The sequence below is a fragment of the Primulina eburnea genome, chromosome 14 (assembly GCF_022965805.1).
Source record: "Primulina eburnea isolate SZY01 chromosome 14, ASM2296580v1, whole genome shotgun sequence".
Taxonomy (NCBI): domain Eukaryota; kingdom Viridiplantae; phylum Streptophyta; class Magnoliopsida; order Lamiales; family Gesneriaceae; genus Primulina; species Primulina eburnea.
Genome location: NC_133114.1, coordinates 1,567,597 through 1,593,606, shown reverse-complemented (window position 1 = coordinate 1,593,606; position 26,010 = coordinate 1,567,597). Strand labels below are relative to the sequence as shown.

Below are 26,010 nucleotides of genomic sequence, written 5' to 3'. Positions count from 1 at the left end.
GAGCGTAAAATTCCTCATCTCACCGTCGATACTTCGATTGAATGCAGAGAAATCAAACTCGCCTAAATGTTTGGAAGTTGGTGTAGCATTGGGTTGGGCTTTATGAGTTTCAGGCTTTCGTCTGACATACCTTTTATTCAATTATTCGGACAAAATGAGGGATATTTAAAGACGTTTTTTTCTAGAGTTCAACTCATATTTACTTTATATTTTTGTAAAGTAAATTTTTTCTAAAATTTTAATTTCACAAGGCATATAAAAATATTTTTTTATAAAATTTTAATATGTCGACAGTAAAATTTTATAAAAACATAAAACTTTAATTGATTTTTAACGACTTTTTTACATTATTCATATCCTCTCAAAAGACGCCGTCATTGCCATGGAATACGCTCCAGAGAAAGGTTATGTCGAAAAAATTATGACGCCTAAATCGTTCGTCAGTGCAGATATGTACCACCATTATGCTCGGCACATATGCAGTTCAGCTCGCTCTATAGCAAATCAGCAAGGATTATATTGCCTCGCCGGACCAAACCAAAGGTATAACTTTTGATATCATCAATTGGTGTCAAATGTAGAAAAAAAAAATTTTAAAAAGAAGAAGAAGGAGTGAACCAATAAAATGAAAAATCAAAGAAGCACCACCCAAAATCTAAATCAAAGAAACAATTATCAAGAAAATCAAAAGAACAATCCACCTCCCTTCAATATTTCACAGCCAACTGATTACAGCAACAATGAAATAAGTGTTGGCACAAACAAGAGAAAGCAAACCGCCCAAAATCCTCCCCTGAACTGAAACGAAGTCACAGAACATATGAGAAGACTGTGATAAGAGTTTCATCGTGTGCGCGATCCTCGGGGAGGCCCTCCTCCTCCGCCCCCTCGAGTTGTTCGTTTCTCAGCAGGTCCTAGCTACCGAGCTCCCCCAACACTTTAGGTTTCCTAATACAGGGGAGTACAATGGAACAAGAGATCTAGAAAAGCACAATTCCTAATTTCAGAATGATGTCCTGTTACACAAGTACGTTGACCCATCAAGTGTCGGATCTTTCTCAACACTTTGGCAAGAGCAGCACAACAGTGGTTAACCTGATCGAATCAGGAAGAATCCAGACATTCCAAGACTTCAGCAAAATCTTTCTGCACAGATTCTCAAGTAGAGAAGAAGCCGCTGACCCCACTTTTTCTAAGGTATATCGTCTAAGGGAAAAAAATAAATCTTCAAAATGAGGACAAGCTACGTTTCTGTTGTAATAATTTTAAATCTGTGGCAAAACGTTGAACAAAGCAACGTTTCTACTGCCTCAAAAAATTCAATCCTCGCCGTACTTTCTACTTACAGTATCCTCTCTAGTAATCAAGACAAAGTGCACCTGATTTTTGTCAACACAAACTGGGTTTTAACCAACTCAGCTCTGGTTTTCTCCGAATCTGCTCATGACTCATGGCAAAGAACCTCAACGATTCTTCCAATATTGATCGGTGCACAAGATTTGGACACAAAATTTACCCAAGCAAGTCTTTAAATAAGTTGGGATTTTGACCTGATGTAGTCACTCCCATTTGCCTTACAAATGCATCCTTCTCTAACGCTTCTTTTAAATTCGGCCCTTTGTTCATCTGTTGTGTCGAATATGCAACTGTGCTGCCTGCAAGACCATTTTTGTTGATCATATTTGCCACAGGATTGGGATCGTTGTCGCTCTGTGAAGTCAAAGACATGTCTGCAAACAGAGGCATAAAATAAGGGGCCTCAGACTCAGACGTCCCAACTCCACCAGTATTTATTGGGGTCGTTTCTTGTGTTAGATCAAGAAGACCTTCTAATTGCTTGAATGGATCTACAGATGGTGCACTACGGGTGACAGATGGTTCACCCAGGTCCAGCAAGTCTGGAGGTGGTTCAGATGATTTTACACTGGTAGCATCAGACGATGTTGTGCTCTTGTTTACACTAGTTTTATCTCCAGTGTGATGCTGAGTTTTCAAAACCTTCTGGCTATGAGGCTGTTCTCTATCAGATTTTGATGCACCGCCAAATAGTGACTCCGCTAGTTTTTGTTTTTCTGGAGAAATCTCAGGTAATTGCTTTCTCGAATCTTGAGAGAAATCACGCGCTTTTGTGCTTGAACTGACAACTGAATCATGTTGAGTCGCCTCATTCTGAATCTTGACAGTATCAGTGATAAATGTAGATGGTGCAGTAGATGAGAAAGTGGGCCGGCCCCACTTTTTCTGAATCCCATCAAGTCGTAACTTGATTTCTGATGACTCGGTGTTGGAGGCAGAGGGCACAGATGTAGCAGGTTGCTGAATATCTGAAATGTAAGCTGGCTCTGTTACTTGAACAAGCTCCGTGGAGGATGGATGTACCGGAGGTATGACTGGAGGTGGTTTTGGAAACTCGTAGGGCTCGAATCTAAGAGTGTGTGCTGAGGATTCTTGATGCTCTTGAGTTGGGAAATTGCTAATATTTGATATTCCGATACGTTCATTCTCAGGAATGTATGGCTGAGCACCCTTTTCCAATGCTTGTTGGACATATGCATCGAGGAACGGAAGGTTTTTGTCGATCTGCAAAGATTTGACAAATTTTATGATCAACTAAAAGATGATATAAAAACACAATGTAGGGAATGGACACAGGTAAACAGGAACCCATAATTTGTACTAGCATTGATATATGATAGTAAGGCAAAAATTTCCGCTGGCATAATTTTGTTTTTTCCCATAAAGAATCCAAGCTCGTCATCGGCCCAAAAAAAACATAGGAAAACAAAACCACAAAACCAATACATTAATTACCAAATGAAATTATATCCTCAAAGTCGCTGTCCTTTTTGACTATCATTTATCATAGATTATTAGAAACCACAACAGTGAATTAATCCAAACTCTGATACTGCAGTTTAAACAGATTAGATTTAGCTTGTTATAATTAGTCCAACTTTTGGAATTGTGTACAAAAGTACACAAGTCTCTAAGAAACTGCATCAAGGCAGCACCAGCCAGGATATGGAGAGCTATCACAGGTTGCCAAGACAATCAAAATGACAATTTGGCAGGTCCATTATTTTTGGCGCAAATAGATTAATACAGTAACAACTTGATATAACAGCTATTGTCCTGCTTTAGTCACTACTAAAGAGAAAAAGACAGAACATCAGGTTTCGAGTTTCGTTGCAAATCAGACCTCCTAATTAAATTGTGTGTATATAAACAAAGTCCATCCAAAATAACAGGAAAAGAATTAAAAGTCTACTCTAATAGTCAGCATTACCTCAATTTTCTCACAAGTAGAGTCCATTGGCAATATATTCACAAGTGCATGAGCATCTAAACAAGTGACTTCTTGAAGCTCATATCCACGCTGCTGCAGATCAGTTGAGTTCGACGCCAACATTTCTTCAATCAATGATTGGCACTGCAGCAAGCAAGAGGTTACCAGTCTGGAAACCTATTCTAAATCAATTAATTACAGCTGGAATTGAAGAAACATAGCTACGTCTCTAATCCTCAGAGCTACTCCCCCTGACACATCAAAATCATTATACATCTATAATCAGAACAAAAAATCCCATGGCTAAGTGCCCTTCTACAAAAAAATGTTTTCCTCAAACACAAAGTGTCAGTTATTTGACAGTCTCGAAGAAAAACATGACAATCCAAGCAGAAAAAGTGCCCGTAAACGACCATAATTTATTATGCATGAGCACACTTTCTGAGTTTCCAAATCCGGGTAAATTTAACCTCTCTAGATAGGAGAGAAAGATGCAAACTACTCTCAACCGGTAACATATAAACCTTGGGAACACCATTTTATGTGAAGTTAATTTTTAAAATTGCCAAAACTTCTGACACAAGTTTCACCAGATTTTTTTCAGAAAAGAAAGGTGATAAGCCATATTGCATAATCCTCATTTACAAACTATTTGAGCAACCATGTTGTGTTACATATATAACAATTAAACAAATAAACCAAAAAACACAAAAACCCACTGATAACAAAATCACCTACTCTTTGTTTATGTTGATGGAGTTCTCATTATCACAGGTAAATCATCAGTAGAAGGAAGAATCAAAGAGCTGTGACATGCACTAAATAGTGTGAGAAAGGACTAAGGAGGCAGGGATATGCATAAAGATCATCATGCTGATGAGTGATGACAATGTGTCTTGTATAGGAATTTACTCTTAGTCCTACAGATGGAAGCAAGCACAACAGACAAAAAATTCAACCTAGATTTTAATTTTTATGTAGTTGATTATACAATAGAATGTCAAAGCAACCGCACATGATTCAAAGTACCAACCTCGGGTAACATATCCACCTTCCTACCAGACGCTATTTCAAATGAATGTATCTTCATAATCGCCGTTACTGCATAAGCCTTCAAAACAAGGAGAAAACAACATGAACTGAGTGATAGAAGTACCAGAAAATTAGCGAAACAAGACGAAAACTATTAGGAGAAAAGGCACTTCTGAAAAGGGAAGCTAATAAAGGAGTCTCACGGCCAAAAAGCAAAGCAATGAGACCTAATATTTTTATTTTCCAAAATTAAGTATACTATAAACAAAAGATTCCCGAAAGACTATAAAACAAAACCAGATGCATACTTTGACTGTGTCATCGGTTGAATGTGCCTCTGCCACATCACACAACTTCCCAGAGATATATGAGGCGGAATACTTTCCATCTGCAGTCCCATACTCCCCTAAGACCCAGCAAATGACCTGACAAACAAGAAAAAGGACGACAGAGGCAAGACATATCCACAATCAGTACTCGACCATCCAAAGAGAGATAGAATGAGTAGAAAACAGAATCAGAAAAACACACAGAAAATTATATATACACTCAGAGAGGGAGAAAATACAGAAAGGGAGATGGGAAGATCCAGTGAACAGATCACCAATGAAAATAAAGCAAAAAAGATTTTTAAAAAAACAGAGAGAAGATGAACGTAGATGTCATAGAACATACTTGAAGAAAAGCGGATGGAAGCTTTGGCTCTCCCATTATTCCAAGGTACGACTCCACCTGCACAAATAAGATAATTCCGATTAGAAATGATAAATGAGTGAAACCATAATAATCAATTTAATATGATTCAACTGACTGTCAGTCTAAGCAGTGGACAATATGAAATACTTTCCATAAGCAGCAAAATTATAGTTAATAGCTGGAGAAATCAAAGAAAGTGGAGTGTCACAAAGATGTCTGACCCTAAAAACACTCGAGCTACCAAGCTGCGCCTAAAACTTTAAGGGAGACAAAAGGTTGCTTTCAATTTAGAAATTTAAATTAAATCACACTGACATCATCGATTCTTTTGGTGTCCCAAACCCTCAAGCCTGCGAGAAAGCATCCCTTGAAACTATGTTAACACTGATTGATCAAACTAAATCAACTGTTTAGAAAGACATAGTCAGTGGTTTTTATGAAAGTGTCGTGTAGTTTACATTTATAAATCAACCACAATTTTAACTTCCTGCTGATGTAGGACAATGGCATTAAATCTTCCTGATTTTATCCCCACTATCCTTGATTCCTCTTCAAGACCAGACAAAAAGGAAGGCCAAAAAGTTCAACAAGATTATAGAGATTGTTTATGAAAATGAAGTCGAGGTAAATCCGGACACAGTTTCCTGATTCGGACGGTATTCCTAATATGGTCATACATCACGTACCGAAAACTGGTAAGCTCACAATGTAACTTTAGTAACTAAATCCACATGATTAGTAGTGTGATGACACTGGAAACTAGTAAGATGATTGAGTAATTTGGGCTCAATAGTTATTAAAAAGTCACAAGATACATTTTTAAAGACTTAAATGGGATAATGATATTTCAAGTTGACGACTTTCCATAATTCCATCTGTGATATTCTCAAAAGAAGAAGACCATTCTCCTCCACTGAACATATCCATTAAACATAATAATCTCACCATTACCAAAAAATACATAAAATGTAATTTCAACATGCATATTGCATGGGAATAACCTAACTAATCTCGTCATAATCTCATGCAAAGCTACATAGTGCTTTCCAAGAATACCAACAAGTCTCGTGTTTAAAAAAATAGAAAATGCTGAAAGGTAAAAGATAAATAGCAAACTGTCAATCAATAAGAACAATCATTTCAATATGCAAATTGTTCTTGCTAACTAAAATAGAACACGGTTATTTAAAACAAATACAAGTACGTGCACCCGAATAAGAAACAGATTCATAGAGAAAACATACAGCAGATGATCTAAGCAAACTATCAGAAGCGCCGTCGTCCTCTCCAAATCCTTCTGCTATTAGCTTCATCAAATTATGTGCATTTTTTGCGTCAACCACGTCCCCTGCATGCTCAAACACTTTATTCATAGCCTGGAAAATAAAATATGACAAAGAAGCAGAGAATTAAAAACCACTCAAAATCAATAGCACGTGAGGACAAATCAAGCAGCTGTACAAGTCGGTATGATTACCTGTATAAACCATTGGTTGCTCGGTGCAAATTGCTCAGCAAGTTCGACACATCTAGATGCTATTTCAGTTTTGTAATGGTTATCATTGATGCTTATCATGTAATTTATCATACGGTCCACAATTACTTCAACATTCGACGACTTGGTCATTTTGTAAAGCAGTTCAAATGTCTTGCGCTTTAGGGTGTCATCAGGGTCCTGTATCATGAAGCATGCCAGAACTTAGAGCAAAGTTCAAATGAAACACTATATCAATCAAAACAAACCTTCTAGCACATAAATACTAAGTTAAATAAAAGATGTGTGGCCAACTATTCTCCATCATGTGGAATAGAGTAATCCCGTAAAGACCAACAAAAAAAAGAGGTTATACGAATTAGGTACCAACTGGCAACTAAGAAAACTACAAAAGAAAACCGTTATTTTTTTCCCAAATAACGAAAATCATTTGCACAGGGGTTGTTATTCAACCTTCATAACTGCACATTGTGAAATGAGTTACATATAGTGTGAAGATGCATATAGAAATGCTCAATTGTTTTTCTCAGCCTTATGCCCTAATCCATTAGATAAATTTGGAAAGACACATTTGGAGGATACATCCATTACATTTATTCTAAAAAGTACCAGGAAACAGAGAGCATCTCTATTTTACATTCAGTACCAACCAGATTCAATTGAATAAGACCACTGAGAAAAGTTAGAGCATGAAATCTGAAGAAATGGACCAATACAACCATATCTTTTTCTTGAGGTCAAATAAGAAGTTGCTCCAGCCCATATGGCAAAAAATAAAATGGTAAGTCTCACCTCTAAGCAATCAATGACAGCCAGTTGGTGCTGTTCAGCAATTTCGGGGCTTATCTTTATCAATCGACTAAGAGCATCAATACCGAGATATTTCAGATTGTGGCTATCACTCTGTCCATTGGAGACAATTAGTTAAATAATATCCAGAAATAATAATACAGAATGGTACGATCAAATGTGTTTCAGAAATCATACTTTCAAAAATTTTGATATGGCATCAGCTGCGGCTTCGAGCAACTTTGGATTGGGGTGCAATGAGGAAACACAGCAAATGCATTCATAAAGAATAGCGTTCCCAATATTAGTTGTTGAGTCAGATTTTCTAATGATGTCACCAACCATAGCATACATTTGTTCACTGGCCTTTTTGTCACCACTACCAAGAACAGACAGAATTTTCAACAGTTTAATCTGTGGAAAGATCACAAACTATATGTTTTAGGAGAATAAATCAACAAAACGGGAAAAATGCAGGCCAAAAGGGGAGCTCTTGGGGGTTAAAATAAAGAATCAACAAGTCAAAAACAGAATCCCAGCATGAAAAAGGTGGACGAGCAACATTCCGATTTCCGAATATACTTCAAAGAGGCATGCATTAAAAGAACATCAATACCGCGAAAAAGAAAACTGGCTATTAATACTAGCCTGTGTTGTGATAGAAAAAAGAAATGTATAAACAATAAGGAAGAGACGTATGGTGACAAACAAAATCAGAACTCACCTGAATGAATGGCGCGTGCATCTGATGATAATCATAACTCTTTGGTAATCTGCATCTGATGATAATCATAACTCTTTGGTAATCTGCGTTCAGCTAGTTGCTTGAGAATGTTTACAAAACTAACAACCAGATCTTTATATGAATCAACATCGGTCATGATAAGATCAAAGAGTGGGCAGAGAGTTGCCCTCATAACACCAGGATCATTGTCACAAAGCCGCTGCAACAACACTATTTGTTCAGAAAACAGAAATTTTGACTTTCAGGAACCGACAATATTTCTCTCTGAATGTGCATATGTTATGACGTCTGTCTTAAATAAAATCATCATGTACCATAGCACTCATCATATATTATAGACAGAGACATCAAACAAGTATTTTCTAACATCAATATTTTGTATTCGGACAATGGTGGTGAATATATTGCACTTACAGATTTTCTAATTCTCAATGGTATATCTCATTTTACTACTCCACCTCACACACCCGAGCACAACAGTTTCTCCGAGCGGCATCATCATCACATTGTCGAAACAGGTCTTACTTTACTAGCTCATGCCTCCATTCCATTAACATTTTGGCCTCATGCCTTTGCTACTGCTGTTCATTTGATCAATCGCATGCCAACTCCTACATTACAATATTTGTCTCCTTGTGAAATTTTTTTGGTACAACACCCAATTATTCAAAACTAAAAATCTTCGGTTGTTTGTGCTATCCTTGGCTTTGTCCATATTCCTCTCACAAACTTGTATCACATTCAAAACCATGCATTTTTCTTGGATACTATCTTACTCAAACTGCATATTCTTGTTATGACCCATCCACAAATAAAAAATATGTTTCTAGGCATGTCCGGTTTACTGAGTCAACCTTTCCTTTTGCATCATTATGCACGCAAAATGCACGTCAGATTCTACTACTCTTTCCACTTGGATACCACCATTAATAAAGGTCAACATTCCACCTCCAACCATATCACCATCTGAAGTTACCATTCAACGTGCGTGGTGTGAAGCTCCACGACAATCTTTACTCTATCATATACATGGTCCTTGCAATCAAACTTCACACATCTACTGATCTCTATCCGCATATTTGTTGGATAAAACTAAGGCCATTTTTGTATTATCATTTTTATCACATGATGATTGTTATAAAAGAGATAGCATCACAATTTACCACTTAATTCAAATCATGCCCATCCGCATGCAACCAAATTTCAACAATTGATTTCAAGTTTATGCATCACATTCACCCAGTAGCATACCAAACATGCACTAAACACACCACTCGACTGTTGACAAGGAACATCTCCATCCACGAGTCTCAAGACTCTCAACTATTCTGGAAATAAATTACAAAAGGACAGCCACGTCACACAGAGCGGTATTGAACACAAATAAGCAAAACGTCAATGCCCACTCAAATCATGTTTACATGTAGAGACAATTTTCTACACACGGATTACCTTGCGGAAATTGGAAATTAGATGGGAAACAGATCCAGGAGCCCTCTGATAGAACCTGTGAAGAGCCATCACAGCCTTCCTCCTCACTGCCTCTTTATGATGCCCCAAAAGCTCCACCACTTGCGGCAACACCACAGGAATAGTCTCCTCGTTAATCAACCGACAAACCGCATTCAATGCCGCACAAACAACCAAATAATTATCACTCTTCAAGTCCTTCTGTATCGTATTCACAATCAATATAATCAAATCATGATCCTCGTTCAAAAACAGAGTAACTGTTAAATACCCAGTCCTTTTCAAGAGCAGATTCTCATCGTGTGTCATTTTAACAGCATGAATGTATCCGAACGAAGCATCATGACCCAGCATCTCCACATAGAGTAAGCGAATGAGGTACTCTTTGAGCTTGTATTTCGAGGTATTCGGGCTGGCTAATCGGGCTTTCAGCATCTCGATTTCTCGCAGAACAATGCGGTCTTCCTCAGCTTTGGATCGTGCTTCTCCAATAGATTTGATGAGGTCTAGGAACTCCTTAGACTGCCCGAATCCCCCTTGGGAGCCCATTGCGAGCTCCCGTCCGATATTCTTTAGCTGCTCCAGCTTCTCAATTATCCAAAAGCGGAAATTTTGGAATCAATCTCAGATCGAAATGGAAAATTTGATAATAAATTTCTCCCTTGATTGAACCATTCGATTAAGGTAATTCAGGAGGGTTAATCGGGTTTAGGGTTTGGATTTGGGGATTATCAGTCCAGCTAGAAGCCACGTGTGTCGTGGTGGTGTCGGCGAAGACAGGACAGAGAAGACGTCAATGCAGGAGCTTCATCAAGGTACAACTATTCATGCGCGTAGTATTACCATAATTTGAGGATAATTCTCATCCTTTTTCTTCCCGTGAATTTTTATATTAACATAAAAAAGTTTTAAAATATATTTTATAATAAATTTTTTATATTATGATTATTTAAAAATTAAAAAATATAAATAATAAAGATAAGAGAATAATTTTATTGATATAATATAGTTATATATACATTAAAGAATTAAATGAAGATGAAGTATTTTTTATAGTTTTATTAAGAGTATTTTGGGTTTATCAAAAAATACATATAACCTTAGGATCGATAAAGTTATAAAAGGTTGAAGGACATGTCTGGAAAACAGTCTCCCTATGCGATAGTGATTGACAAACCCTTTTCCATGGGCCTAAGGACTTTGTGGGCTCGTTGCAAAACGGAAAGAAGATTAGATGATCAATTAGGTATAGTTTGGTACACTGTATAAGAGAGATTGATAAATAATCTTTTTTATCTCACGTTTGGTATTTTTTTATAAAGTTCATGATACAAGGATAAAATATCTTTTTTATGAGATTTGATAATTTTAATTTAATGATAAAAAGACCATAAATGACTTAATTGCCCTCAACATATAAAAATCCTAAACCCTATCGTTTGATATGGAAATCCGGTTTAGAACACGTTGGTTTTTTAATTTGTTATTAATTGTAGTAATTTAGGTTTTTTAGAAAATAACCAATATTAATTTATTGTTTTTCAAATTTTTTGAGTACTTCATTTGTTTTATAAGTGTCACACGTAGTTCTAAATTTAATAAATTACATAATTATTTTTTTGTTTTTTCTTTCTTTTTTGCTATAAATTTATAAAAATAAAATGATATTTAAATTGTCAAATAAATTTTTTTAAATTATATTTAAATTATAACGTCGATTTTGAAATTATAAAATTTATTATAAACAGATAATTATGAACTCAAGCAACAACTTTGAAATTATAAAATTTATTATGATAAGGTTAATTTTGTCATTACAATCTTATATATAAATTTAATCACTCTTATTAAAATCATACCAAACATTAAATATAATATCATACATCTTATTTATCTTTCACTTATCATTATATTATATATCACATGTTTATCCTATCACGTGTACCAAACTATGACTTAATCTATTGGATATGACACCGACCAAAGTCCAAACACAACCTTATAATATTTTTTTTTTCTATAACATAAAATAAAAGATAAACAATGAGAGGGTGCCGAAAATGTCTCTGATCAAGCTTGTATGATAGTTTGGGAAAAAAATAGGTTTACTCTGAAATGGTTTTACATATCTATTTCAGTGAGACGGATCAATTTGATTCATCGAAAAGTGAAAAATAATAAATTTAACATGAAAACTATACTTTTTCATTAATTGGTCAGATTGAATATTCGTTTCACAAAATTGAAATATAAGATCGTAGAAATTTTTGTGTTGAGAAAAAAATATCGAGAAAAAGAAGATTAAAGAATATACTAAATTAATAATAAGAAAGGAAAAAAAAAAGGAGAAATTGATAATTCTAGTCCATTTCAAAGTCATAATTTCAAAAATGGCCTTCTTTATTACACATTTTGCATCATGTCTTATTTAATTAAAAAAGTCCTAAAATACACTTTTTCTATGAACATGTTCCATTTTTGTGATTCATTTGTTTAATTATCTATTATTTCTCTTTAAGAGTTGATTTAACATTTATTCTGTTTTATTTAAGTTATACTATATTAATTTTTTTTTTAAATACTTCTTACTTATATCAATAAACATATTTTAATAAAATTATGAATTGTTAGTTTGAATTAGTGCATACGAAACTACCAAGGTTATAATACTTTAATTACGATTGTTGCTCATGCAAAATAATATAAACAAAATCACCAATCACCATGGTTAGGAAACACAATAATTACATCAATGTGAGTTTACATAAATATAAACAAAAAATCTGATTGTCTCAATTAAGTCTCTACTTTATTCCATGCTAACAGTTTTTGAGTATGCACAACAAATCTTCAAAAAAATAAAATACATAAAATGCAACTTGACAAAAGAGTTATCTCAAATTATCACCACTCTATTTCCAAATGCTGAGAATTCATAAGATTATTCGAGAAATTGCGAAAATCAAATAAAGAATTTGAGATGAAGAAATTGATTATGAATAGAGTTTAAATGATAAGGGATATATATGTAATTTGATATGATAAAAAGATTATTTTGGTAAATTAATTTAACTGAAAACTAAAATTGATTATAGTAATTATGCGAAGTCTATTTAAGAAAATCTCTAAAAAAAAAAAAAAAGATTGCATATTACCATAGTCAAGCTACATATACAATAATCATTGTGAGATTTTTGTTTTGTGTAGGGAATCTTTTAATTTAAAGATAAGTATGATTTCTGTGAGACGGTCTCAAATATTTATATTCGTGAAATAAGTCGATATGATCAATATCTAAAAAAAATTATTAATTTTAATAATTTTTTTATGAATATTATCAAATATAAGATTCATTTAACAAAATTGATCTGGAGTTTTTGTTTTTAAAGATATACAAATCAAGATAAAGATAGTGATATGTCAAATCATCATAATTTACTATGTATATCATGACATGACCGATTGTTATATATCTTCAATTTAAAATGAAAAGCTTAAAAAGCTGTATCCAAAGGGTGGTTATTCTATGTGATGATAATAAGAGTTTTTCTGATGTTTCTTTGTGATGTGACAATCGATTACTTATTTAACACATATACATTTGAAACTAATGATCATGACATCTGCTCATCGTCTATTGACTATATTTCAATTAGAGATACAATCGAGTCAAGTCGAGCTGATGTTGAAACAAAAATTAACTACTCGGACTCGATTTCAAATTTTTTAAAATGATTTTTAAAAATTTAAATATAAATATATATATATATATATATATATATATATATGCTCGAATAGCTCAGCTTACTCGAACTCGACATGATCTTTGTCAAACTGAGCTCTAGTCGAGCTACTCGCGAGTAGCTCGACTAGTTTTCAACCTTTTTTTTAGTCGATGTTACATGTAAATAACTCGCACCAATCCAATGAACCTTGAGTAGCTCGATACAGTTGAGATTAGAAGTGAAAAAATACCAAAATTTTGGTATAATAATTGTATGAAGTTTAAAATTTTTTGGTATATACCAAATTATCGAAATAGTATATATTAAAAAATATATAATATTTTTAAATAATTAAATTTAAAATTTAAATTAAAATTAAGAAAATATAAGGTATTTTTCGTGAATACTGTTGGAATTAAAGGTATGGGCTTTTAGGCTTATGGACTTTTCATGTGGATGAATGGAAATTTGGAAAGGTGAGTTTGTCCCACATTGAAAAATAAAGTGGTATAGATAAGTTTATATTGTGTTACACTTTATGGAGGTGTAACAATGATTGGTCAAGAGGCTCTCTCTCACGCGCGCAGATGCAGAGGGTGCAAATCATCTTAGCTTATGAATAGAGTTTAAATTATTTTGCTTGTTCTGCTCCAGTACTGCTTCTGCTACAGTACTTCTGCTTCTGCTCCCGTCCACTGATAAAGTTCAGGTACTGATTCTGTTCGCTAGCATAGTTCTTTGTGCTGTAACTATGCTGGTTTGCCCGTTGTATCCTGGGAAATAGACGTCCGCTGAAACTTCGAAACACATATCGGAGGAGACGAATCTGTTTTAAGGAAAATGTACAAGCTACAGGCCTCGGTTTGATTTAATTAAACATTATATTATTGTTTTCTACAAGCTACTGATTTGCTGGTTTTATACATTAGCCATACTGTAAACAACACGCTTGTTTGGTTTACTGCATATCTGTTCTGTTTTCCACATATTTTGGACAACAAATACTTCTATTGAAGTTCGAAGAAATATCAATACATATGTGCCACAATTTTTTTCCGGATGAAACAATTAATATCCAAATATTATATAATAAAACTATATTATCAACTTATATGATACTAATATGTTATATTTGAGACTAATTGCTTCAGATCTTATCTAATATGACAAAAACTTGTGTGAGACAGGTCTCACGGGTCGTATTTTGTGAGACAGATCTCTATTTGGGTCATCCATGAAAAAATATTACTTTTTAAGCTAAGAGTACTATTTTTATTGTGAATATGGGTAGGGTTGACTCGTCTCACATATTAAGATCCGTGAGACGATTTCACATAAGACCTACTCTTCTAATATATGACACGTTTTTTCTCTGATAAAATATTTAACACTCAAATATTATATAATAGTATTATATTTTCAACTTAGGAAATATAAGTTAAAGTGGTGAATAGGTTTTCGTGCCTTTTAATTTATTAACCTAAGTGCCATGATTGTGATGGATTCTTTGGTTTGAAAAGAGATTTAGATTGTCAGTATCAAAGATCCATAACAAAGAACCACATATTTTTGTCTAAGATTGAGTGCAAAAGGTGTTGCACGATAAATAAATAAATAAATAAAATAAAATAAAGTGTTGTAATGATTAGTTCCTTTTATTTTTCAAATATTATCTGATGGCTTGCTTTATAATATTGGAGAGTTAAAAGTACAGATTTCAATTGATTAATGCACCAAAAAAATCCTCAATCTTTGTTGCCGTCAAAATATCACATGGAAACATATGTAAATGTCTTCTTCATCCGACCTATTGTGATGAAATTGTTTGCTCATTATTGAATCTTAGTTCGTCGAAATCCTACACACGAAATTATTCAAGAAACATATGACATTGAATAGGTCTGATCTTATAAAGAGAATTATTACATAAGGCCGTTTTGAAATTATTTGAAATCCATTACAGTGTATCGAAAAATAACTAGTTGAATATTTGAAATTCATTGTCAAATTGAGTGACTCGTTATTAAACAAATTGATTTGTTATCATGGATTTGATTCATCAATCCAAATACAATCTAAATTATTTATACGAAAAGAATAAACTTGAGAATTTTGACAAGAAAACCTTCGTGTAGTTTAATAAAATAAAATGAAATTTAAATGGCATCCTCCTCAAGAAAACATGATACAAGTGATGGGGTTTTTTTTTCAATTAGAAAGAAAGATTTAAAATGACTTCAAATTAAAATGGATTAAAAATTTACTACAATGATTCAAAAAATAACTACTTAATATTTCAAATCCGTTGTCAAATGAATTGACAGTAACAAATGTCTCACATCGAATATTAAAACCAATACAAAATAGCTTATAAACTCAAGAAGGTTACACCACTCAATAGACAAGTATTTTGAGATAACACTCTTCTTGAGTTTATAACATAATATTGAGCAGGTCTCTTGTGAGACCGTCTCACGAATCTTTATCTGTGAGACGGGTCAAACCCACCAATATTCACAATAAAAAGCAATACTCTTAGCATAAAAAGTAATTTTTTTCATGGATGACCCAAATAAGATATTCGACTCACGAAATTGATCCGTGAGACCGTATAACAAGAGTTTTTGTGCATAATATTTACCAAACCATATAAATTGTTTTATTATTATAAATTTGAAATACTTAAACTTCAAAACCATTAATCCAAATACTAGGATAGATAGATTCACTACAATTAATATACATGTTTTTAATTAATCGTACATTATTTATTTCCCAATAATATTTTTAGGGGACGAAGTTACCTACACTATTATCTGTGTGTATGATTGCATGTGTTGCACGATTCTATTTCCAGAAGTCAGCTACCCTAAGATTTCTGCCCAAAGGCCGATGCAAAATATAATAACATAGTAGATGCCTTATTTTCTTCATGAAAAAAACAAGTAAAATTCGATAGACACGTGATTAAAGTAAATTCTAGTGAAAACTGAAAAATTGTTGTTATTTTCGAAGGAAACGTGATCTTTCTTGATCCACCTTGGCGCTTCGTCGAATCATTGTAGCAGCCTTCGACTATTGGTTATTGCCTCGATGGGGAGGCCCGTTGTGACCCATTCCAGGGCTATGTCCAGGACTTGTTGGCCTAAAAGCATCTGTTTGAATCCTCCTATACCAGTGGAAACCCGAGGTGCCGAATGGTTTAGGCATGCTCGAAGCGTGGACCGATGCAGATGGTCGAACTTCTGGAATTCGGGCGTTGGATGTCATGCCAAAATGCTGCTGCAAAAGTAAGAGGATCATACAAAGACGAGATAGTAAAGATTTTAACTTATGTGAAGGCATGAAGTATATTTGATTGCACTAAAAGCAAGAAATAATGAGGAGGCTTTGGCACCACTTGGGCTACTATTTAAGAGCATTGCAAAGACCCCACAAAGAGCATGCTGAGTATGAAGAACAACCAAGCTAAGAAGATTAAGAAGGCACGTGGGAAGCATTTCAATTTTCTTAAAGCAATTTGTATTAAGTACATTTTGATCATATTTATAATTTAATACTCATCATGCTTCACATGAATTTGTCGCATACTCTCTAGGGATGTGTTTGGATAAAAGAATTTGAGATCAATGATCTAAATTTGTCGCATATATACTTTCTTTTCTCGATATTTCTGTAACTTTTTAAATTTATAGAAAACTCGTGACATAATATAAAAGATATTTAGTTTTCTTTTTTCTCATGAAAGATAATGAATTCAATGACATTATAGAAAGATTATGCTAAAACATAATAATTTTGAACTTAATGAATCTTTTTACATATAATATGAAAACTTTGTCCTCATAAAAAAATTCACAAAAATTCTTGTGAAATGGTCTCTTATATCAATTTTGTGAGACAAATCTTCTATTTAGGTCAACTCAATACTTTTTATTATAAATATGAGTATGATTTCGTAAGACTGTCTCTCAAAAATCTTACTCAACTATTTATTTAAGAAAACACAAAAACTCTTGTGAGAAGGTCTCACGGATCAATTTCGTGGGTCGAATATTTAATTTGGGTCATCCATGAAAAAATATTACTTTTTATGCTAAGAGTATTGCTTTTTATTGTGAATATCGATATGGTTGACCCATCTCATAGATAAAGATTTGTGAGACCGTCTCATAAAATACCTGCTCTTAAGAAAATAACATCCTCAAATTTATTTCATTTTCTTATATTTATTTAAGAAAATGATTTACTCCAGTATATATTAAACAAAATACCCGAAGCCATATCGAGGAAAATTCATTTTCAAGTAGATAGATTTCCCGGTTGTCCTTTCAAAAGTCTAGTTTCCTATTATTATAATCGACTCATACAACTTCTATGCAGCTCATAGGGATTGATTTTATTTCTTTCTTCGCCAATTATCAAGGCACCGTACAAATGATTGGTGTTTGCACAGGAAAGGTGCATGCTTGAGAATTCGGAATAAGGATGGGATAGTGGAATTAGAGAAAACAAAAAGGAAAATTACGAATGGAATTTTATTCTCATTAGAAAAGTCTTAGATCACGAATACATTTATCCTAGATATAACCAATAAATCATTGACACATAGACTCTGTTTGTTACAACAAACTAAACAACTTTATGTTATTTTTGGTGATGGGCTTCTTCATGACTTGGGCTTTCTTCTTTGAGGGCTTGATCTGGTTTATGGGCTATTGGTCTTTTCTGATTGATGGGCTTCTGTTCCTCTCCTTTAACTGTCCCCCGCAAGCTCAGCAGCGGATGATTTTCCACTCTGAGCTTGGTTCTAAGATGATTAAACGTGATAGCAGACAATGGCTTTGTAAATACATCAGCAACCTGAGCAGAAGATGGAACATACTGAACAAAGAGTTCCTTGAGTAACACCTTTTCTCTGACAAAGTGAATATCGAGCTCCAGATGTTTAGTTCGAGCATGTAGGACCGGACTGGAACTAAGCGCAATTGTGCTGATATTGTCACACCATAGGACTGGTGTACGCTTTAAAGGGATATTTAGTTCAGATAAGAGGGATTTAAGCCAAAGTAACTCTGCAGTAGCATTAGCAAGGCTGCGATATTCAGCCTCTGTGCTGGAACGGGAAACAACGGATTGCTTTTTAGAGCTCCATGATATCGGGGCGTTGCCAAGAAACCAACAGAATCCAGACATGGAACGACGATCATCAGGGTCACTACCCCAATCAGCATCGCAATAGCCTTGCAGAGAAAGATCAGAGGAGGCTGTAAGAGAAATGCCAAAATGAAGTGTGCCATTCAAATATCGAAGAATGCGTTTGACAGCTTTCCAATGAGAAAGAGATGGAGATTGCATAAACTGACAGACTTTGTTGACACTATAGGCTATGTCAGGACGAGTAATCGTCAAGTATTGAAGCGCCCCAACCGTACTCCGATAGAGAGTAGCATCAGGAAAATGATCATCATCGGCCGAAGATAATTTAACACCAGTAGCCATTGGAGTAGGAAAGGGCTTGTCATCATTCATCTTTGTACGAAGGAGTAAGTCTCGAGCATATTTAGATTGTGTTAGAAGAAGAGAACCGCCTGAAGACTTGACAACTTCGATGCCCAAAAAGTAAGACAATTCACCAAGTTCTTTGAGAGAGAATTCAGAGTTCAATTTATGAATGATAGCATCAAGCTGCGTCTTGTTATTACCTGTAAGTAAGATGTCATCGACATAAACAAGTACATAGAGAGCCGAAGTAGCAGTAAATTTAATAAACAAGGACGCGTCAGCTTTAAACTCAGTAAATCCCATGAATAAAAGAGAGCGACGAAGTCTACCAAACCAAGCTCGCGGAGCTTGTTTGAGACCATAAAGTGCCCTGTGCAGTCTACACACGAGATGCTTGTTCGGATGATTGATTTCAAACCCTGGAGGTTGAGTCATGAATACTGATTCTGTTAAAGTACCATGTAGAAAAGCGTTATTGACATCAACTTGCTTCACAGTCCAACCTTGTGAGATAGCAATGGTTAGCACAATTCTGATAGTGGTTGGTTTAACCACTGGGCTAAAGGTTTCAGAAAAATCGAGTCCCGGAGTTTGAGAGTAACCTTTAGCAACTAAGCGAGCCTTGTGTCGAGCAACCGAGCCATCTGAATTGGTTTTAGTTTTGAACACCCATTTACAGCCGATGAGAGGTGTATTCAGGGGAGCTTCGACTAGAGACCATGTGTGGTTTTGCATCAAAGCAGCATATTCAGATTGCATAGCAGCAGACCATTCGGGACGGGATATAGCATCCTTGAAGTTTATGGGCTTAGAATCTGCTGTGTTGGTAGTAACCAAGACCTTGGGTTTGTATATTCTATCTTTAGCACGAGTAATCATGGGATGGTGATTCACATGGGAGGGAGAAGCGATTGCCACTGGAGAAGGGGGAGCCGAAGAAACATCAGGTGATTGTATAGATTGTTGAGAGATTGGAGTTGAAGAGGATGAGGCAGTAGACTCAGGAGGAATAGGAAGGGATGCTGGTGAGTGAATATGTGGTAAGTATAAACAAGGAGAGTCAGAATTTGTATTAGGGGAAGTAGAGTGTTTAGAGTTCAATGAGGAAGCAAAAGGAAAAGTGAGTTCATCAAACTTGACATGGCGTGAGATATAAATTCTTCCTGAGCTATTTAGGCATTTGTACCCTTTATGAAGGTCACTGTACCCAAGGAAGGTGCATGGAGCTGATCGAAACTCAAGTTTATGGGCATTATATGGACGGAGGCAGGGAAAACAAAGGCAGCCAAAGGTACGAAGAAGGGAATAGTTTGGGGCTTTGTTGTAAAGTTTTTGAAATGGGATGGCTCCATGAAGACCTGAAGTGGGAAGCCTATTAATGAGGTATACCGCAGTAGAAAAGGCATCTTCCCAGTAAGAGAGAGGTAGGGATGCATGAGCAAGGAGTGAAAGACCAGTTTCGACGATGTGACGATGTTTCGTTCAACAAGGCCATTTTGTTTAGAGGTGTAAAGGCAAGAAAAACGGTGAATGATACCACAATTTTGAAGAAAAGGAGTTAAACATTTAAACTCCCCACCTGAGTCAGATTGAATGCACTTGATTTTCCTATCAAACTGAAGTTCAACATGTTTCTTAAAACGCAAGAATATTTGTGCAACTTCAGATTTAAGTGTAAGAAAATATATCCAAGTGTAACGACTATGAGCATCAACAAAACTCAGGTAATAGCGAGAGCCATTTCTGGATGTGGTGTGAGCAGGTCCCCATACATCACAGCAGATTAATTCAAGGGGCATAGATACAGTAGTGTTAGAAGAAGGAAAGGGTAATTGATGGCTTTTTCCAAGTTCACAAGCATTGCAAAAGGTAACACTTTCATTTCTGGAAAAGGGAACATTACAATTACGTAAAACTTGCTTCACTACAGAGGGAGTGGGGTGTCCTAGTCTAAGATGCCATTGTGCTAATACTTGAGAAGACAGTTTATCAGTGAGTAAATCTTGATCCGAATTATTTGCTGAAAGAAGAGCAGAGTTGCAACAAAATGCCCGTGAGGAAGGAACTGGGACAGGTCTTCCGAGATCAAATTTGTAGAGACCTTCATGCAAAGTCCCATGGAGAATGGTTGCTTGTGTTGCTAGATCCTTCACAAGGCAGAAACGAGGGTGAAACTCAAAGAAAACATGATTATCTCGAGCAAATTTGCTCACACTGAGAAGATTTTTAGTTATCATAGGAACTCTAAGAAGATTATTTAAAAAGAAAGCTCGAGAGGAAGAAGGGGAGAATAATCGGGACTTGCCGATGTGAGAGATGGACAAACCTGCACCATTTCCCATGTGTATCTTACCATCTCCAGTGTACTCGTTTTTGGTGGAAAGATTGGAAAGATCATGAGTAACATGGTGAGATGCTCCAGAATCTGGGAACCACCACTCTTCAGTTGAAGATTCAGACTTAGTGGTAGTACAGGCAGTTGCTGAAGGAGCTTGAGAGGGGCGAGGAGCTCCAGAATGTCGCTGAGTTGGAACAAACTCTTTGTCGAACCTGTGATAACACACTTCAGCAACATGACCCTGAATCCCACAAATTTGACATGTTGGTTTGCCATTGTTAGTGAACCATGGTTTTCGACCTCCTCCCCGACCAAATCTTCCTCTACCTCGGCTTCTCTGGGACGAAGAAAAGGATTGGCGTGGAGTGGTTTGATAGTCCATTTTCCGTTGATGAGGAAAAACAGCAGTGTTTGCTGTGGGTAAGGATGCACTATTGAGGTTGTGAGAGTCAAGTCTTCCTTCATGAGACACGAGAAGAGCAGTAGCTTCAGAGAAAGTGAGAGATTCGGTTTTGGAGGTAATATGCACCACAACCGAATCATACTCAATTCCCACACCACCGAGGATATATAAAATCTGGTCCTCATCTGAAATGGGATGGCCGCAGGCGGCAATTAAATCCATGAAACCTTTCATTTTAATAATATAGTCTTTCATGCGCAAATCCCCTTTTTTGAAGGTTTGTAGTTGCAGCTTGTAGTGCATCACCCGAGCTTTTGAGCGTGTAGCAAAAAGAGTAGAAACTCGAGTCCATAGCTGGACGGAAGTATCACAACCAATCATTTGAGATTGGACACTTTCACTCATTGATGCCAAGAGAAAGGAAAACAGGAGTTGATCTTGACTGCACCAAACAATAAAAGCTGGGTTGACAGTTTCCGAAGCTCCATCAGTGAGGATGATGCGAGAAGGAACAGGTGGGTGGGTGGAAATGAAATTTTCAAGACCAAGTCCTCTTAGCCCAGCTAAGACTTGCAGATTCCACAGGAGATAGTTTTCATCGGTTAGCTTAACAGAGTTTATCTGATTTGCAGGATTAACAAGAAGAATATTTGGATTGGTAGATGCAATGTTTGGCGATGACATCGAGCCAGAATCAAGAGAGGCGTTAGCCATTTCTTGATGGCTCTGATACCAAATTAGAGAAAACAAAAAGGAAAATTACGAATGGAATTTTATTCTCATTAGAAAAGTCTTAGATCACGAATACATTTATCCTAGATATAACCAATAAATCATTGACACATAGACTCTGTTTGTTACAACAAACTAAACAACTTTCTGTTATTTTTGGTGATGGGCTTCTTCATGACTTGGGCTTTCTTCTTTGAGGGCTTGATCTGGTTTATGGGCTATTGGTCTTTTCTGATTGATGGGCTTCTGTTCCTCTCCTTTAACTAGTGGCGCTAATAGAATGTTGTTTGCTGACGCTAAGCGGCGGAGAGAGCCACGGGTAATGGGCCGCAATTTGTGCAGATGAATAGAACAAAATTTAAGGTTGGTGGATGCTGAATGCTGATCTCCTCTAAAAAACGTGTCACTTTCTTGAAACGGCGACGTGTCGCTACTTCCTCCACTTTTTCTCACCTTAAATGCTTCAAGAATTCATCGTACCTTATCCCATATGAAGGCAACTGCTGTTTGTTAGAGGAAGTTCCCGTTTGAGGCCTTTTCTTTTTCCAAAACAGGAATACCCACATCAGATAAACCAATTAAATCAGTCTACTATTTTCCGTACCTTTTATATTTGTGGGTTAGAGGCTCATATTCTTTACTATTGGTGAGAAGTTTGGCAAATTCATTGTGTGACTCTGTCTAAAGATAAGATTTTATGATTGTGTCTTAAACCGGCTGTGTTTTGTAGAAGTATTTGATTCCTGTGTATTAAGAAAGGAAAATTGTTGGTTTAAAGATTTGTGTTTTTCTGGTTAGCAATGCAGGTACAATGCGGTTCCTAAAGGGAGTTTGGTTTTTATCATTATTTTGAGATCATGCTTCTTGCTAGAGTTTTACTTGTTGGTTATCCTATTTTCTTAGTCAAGAGTTAATATATGCTTGTAGTTGATGAATGAAAACCTAGTAGAATATGACTATACATAAGGGCCTATCACCAGGAAATCCTCTGAACATTAGCTCAATTTGCATAAGGTGGAAGTTCTTGGAAATGATCTTGACTCTTTTTTTCCCCTGTAATCCTTGATTTATTGAACTTTAATGAACTGGGGCCTAGTAATGGTAATATGCCATGGTATCGGGTGACGCTTTGGTTTATCAGCCACTTAGTCACCGTTTGGCCAGAGGTATGGGAGTTGGGACGTTGGAGGATGTATGATAAATCAATATTTATGGATAATGTAATGATTTATGACTTTAATATTTTATAGAATTTGAGTCAATTTTGGATGAAATAAATATGTGTAATCAACTAATGTCTCTTTTTTCAAATCTAGTGGTGCCTTAGTTTCCGAGAAAGAGATGATGAATCCAAGATATGTATGTACTATTATGGTTCAAGGACCGTAAGCATTAATTTGACGATGTCTATAGAAATTATTCACCTCTTGATATTACTTGGTAATCGTCTCGAGAGCAGTATCATGTATAAACAAGTGTGGTTTTAGCTCATCATAATAAGAAGAGTCATACCACTCTCGATAAACATATTTGCAGTTCTTACAACTCCAAAAAATCTGTAGGGTTGTCTTAGGATCAATTGAGGGCATGATTAATTTTCACTGAAGTTTTTCTTGCTTTCTTGGCTATTCAGCAGAAAAATTTATGTTTAAAAGCTTAGGTTCATATTCTGTATATGATATTTTTGCCATGCATACAATATATCTTATATGGACCTTTTCTACGTTATATGCAGAAGGTAGCCCGAAAATGTAATTTAGTAGTGTGCATTTGCGGGTGTGATGGCATTTTTGTTCAAATTAGTGGCGAAGCCTTTATTGCTGGTTATTCTATCTTGTCAATTTGGTTTGCAATGCATTTGCGTCATCATTCAGACGTGGATAGAACTGCTGAGAGCTGCTCTCTATCTTCATTTAGTAATACTGTGGCGGTCTGCAATTTGGGTAATATCAGTTTTATCTCTCCCCATGCGGGCAATTTCCGCGTTGTATAAAGAAAAAATGGTACGTTTCTCCCGCCTTGTCCTTATCGCAGCACCTTTTTGTTTCGTGGGGTGTAATTAAAGCGAGAACAGCCACTCTGCAGCTACATATGCAACTCCACCAAGTGAGCACTGAACTGGAAGATGTTCTGTGGGAAAGAAGAGAACTGGAGAAACAACTCCACATGTCCATCAAAGAATGTAGAATGACTGATGTTATGTTAACAGAACTTAAAAAGGAACATTATGATGCCATTGCTCAGATTGAGCTCTTAGGTGGGGAGGTAAAATATTAATCCTTGCATTTCGATCCTAAATTTATATCTTGATTGGAACGATCTGCCTTGAACTCGAATTACTCTCTCTCTTTTCCATGAAACTTCTAAAACATCACAATTCTTTTTGGTGTATAGCCTCCTATAACTTTCTTGTAGTTGGTTATCAGGTTCGTGATCTGAAGGACGAAATCCGGAGGATAAAGGAGGTTGAAGGTAAATCGTTTTGGGACGATAAAGGTGTAGATGATGAAACAAAAGGTAGTTATACAGAGAACAGCATAAATTCAAGAACATCATTGCCTAGCCGCTATGGAAACATAAGCCACGGTATGTCTCCAGAAATTATTCAAAATCATGACGTGAACGAACTTATGAAAACCCAGCCAAAAAGTCAGTGGCCTATTGAACAACACGCTGCCGATATTATCTCAAAGTGCAATACTGTTTGTGACGAACAAAGGGATCTTGCTTTGTCCCAAAGCGTGTTTAGTGCAATATTGACGCTGCTAGTTGGAATGATCGTATGGGAAGCTAAAGATCCATGCATGCCTCTCGTTTTAGCTCTTTTTGCTGTTGTTGCTATGTCGTTATCGAGTGTGGTCCAATTCTTCAGCACCATCCAACACAAGCCTACACCTGATGCAGTGGCTCTCTTGAGCTTTAACTGGTTTATGTTCGGGATATTAATGTATCCAACATTGCCTATGTTTGCTCGTGTATCGAGCCCTATAGCTTCGAGGTTCCTGGGACGAACGTTTAATTGGCTCAGTTCATAGTTTTCCTTGTTTTTCTTGAAAGGGCTTACTTCCTAGTTTTGGTTAAATATATGTGCAGTTTTTTTTAATCTTATAGATGTATGTGGCAACGTTGAGTTACTTGTACTGGATGTCTGGTAGATTTGTACTAATATTTTTATGCAAGGTTTTAAAAAGCGTGAAGCGCTCCGAAGTACGGATGTCGAGCTCCAAGTTTAAGCGAGTTTAGCACGAGCTTAAACGCGAAAAAATTGTTTTTTTATCTTTGGTGTAATTTTAATTATCTCAAGCCAATAAATAAAAAATATATATGATGCCACCCGGGTCGAACAGTGGAGTCGGGTCGGTAACTCTACCAGGTAAGCTATCAAGAATACGGGAAGAAATATGAGCTAAGACGGCGGACTGGAAAGAAGATTCTTCGTTGACCTTTGAAAGATCTGCCAATAAGAAAAACAACCACGTGAATGGGCGCCGGAGGGGGTCCCCGGCGTGGCCACTCCGATGCTTAAGTCAGCAGGGTATTCAAGCAATAAAACCAATGTAGCCAAGTGATGGCTGTGATATTGGTGTGCAATAAATGAGTGTGTTAAATGTTCATTAATATCTGAATGAAGGAATAAATGCAAAACCTGGTATTTATAGTGGAGGAAATAATGATGACCTCGTTTTTGGGACGTGCGCATTAAATATACTAGGGCGGCTGATTATACCCTATTGTTCTGACATGTCAAATCATATATTGGTCATATCCCATCTGTCCAGTCACTCATTAATGTT

At 35.9% G+C, this 26,010-nt stretch overlaps 2 protein-coding genes and 1 non-coding gene across 4 annotated transcripts; 1 reads left to right on the top strand and 2 right to left on the bottom strand.

Annotated features, from left to right (window-relative positions):
- Positions 1–1,323: 1,323 nt before the first annotated feature.
- LOC140811955 (AP-4 complex subunit epsilon-like) lies at positions 1,324–10,129 on the bottom strand. The gene is made up of 12 exons (XM_073170093.1): positions 9,496–10,129; positions 8,072–8,242; positions 8,023–8,037; positions 7,497–7,712; positions 7,302–7,412; positions 6,492–6,689; positions 6,259–6,390; positions 4,994–5,050; positions 4,627–4,743; positions 4,320–4,397; positions 3,287–3,430; positions 1,324–2,580 (listed from the first exon to the last, which is right to left on the bottom strand). Exons 1-12 carry the CDS (start codon positions 10,060–10,062, stop codon positions 1,513–1,515), a joined length of 2,874 nt encoding a protein of 957 aa, XP_073026194.1. The 5' UTR covers positions 10,063–10,129; the 3' UTR covers positions 1,324–1,512.
- An 11,419-nt stretch (positions 10,130–21,548) lies between these two features.
- LOC140813404 (small nucleolar RNA Z247) lies at positions 21,549–21,679 on the bottom strand. Its single transcript, XR_012113939.1, has one exon. It is a non-coding gene; the product is annotated as a small nucleolar RNA Z247 (small nucleolar RNA).
- Positions 21,680–22,486: 807 nt separating this feature from the next.
- On the top strand, positions 22,487–25,310 carry LOC140813310 (uncharacterized). 2 transcript variants are annotated; one of them, XM_073171813.1, is made up of 4 exons: positions 22,487–22,862; positions 23,952–24,219; positions 24,302–24,481; positions 24,643–25,310. In XM_073171813.1, exons 2-4 carry the CDS (start codon positions 23,998–24,000, stop codon positions 25,249–25,251), a joined length of 1,011 nt encoding a protein of 336 aa, XP_073027914.1. In that variant the 5' UTR covers positions 22,487–22,862; positions 23,952–23,997; the 3' UTR covers positions 25,252–25,310. The 2 variants fall into 2 exon arrangements, with proteins under 2 accessions (XP_073027914.1, XP_073027915.1); XM_073171814.1 differs by having other exon boundaries at positions 22,487–24,219; positions 24,291–24,481.
- Positions 25,311–26,010: the final 700 nt, after the last annotated feature.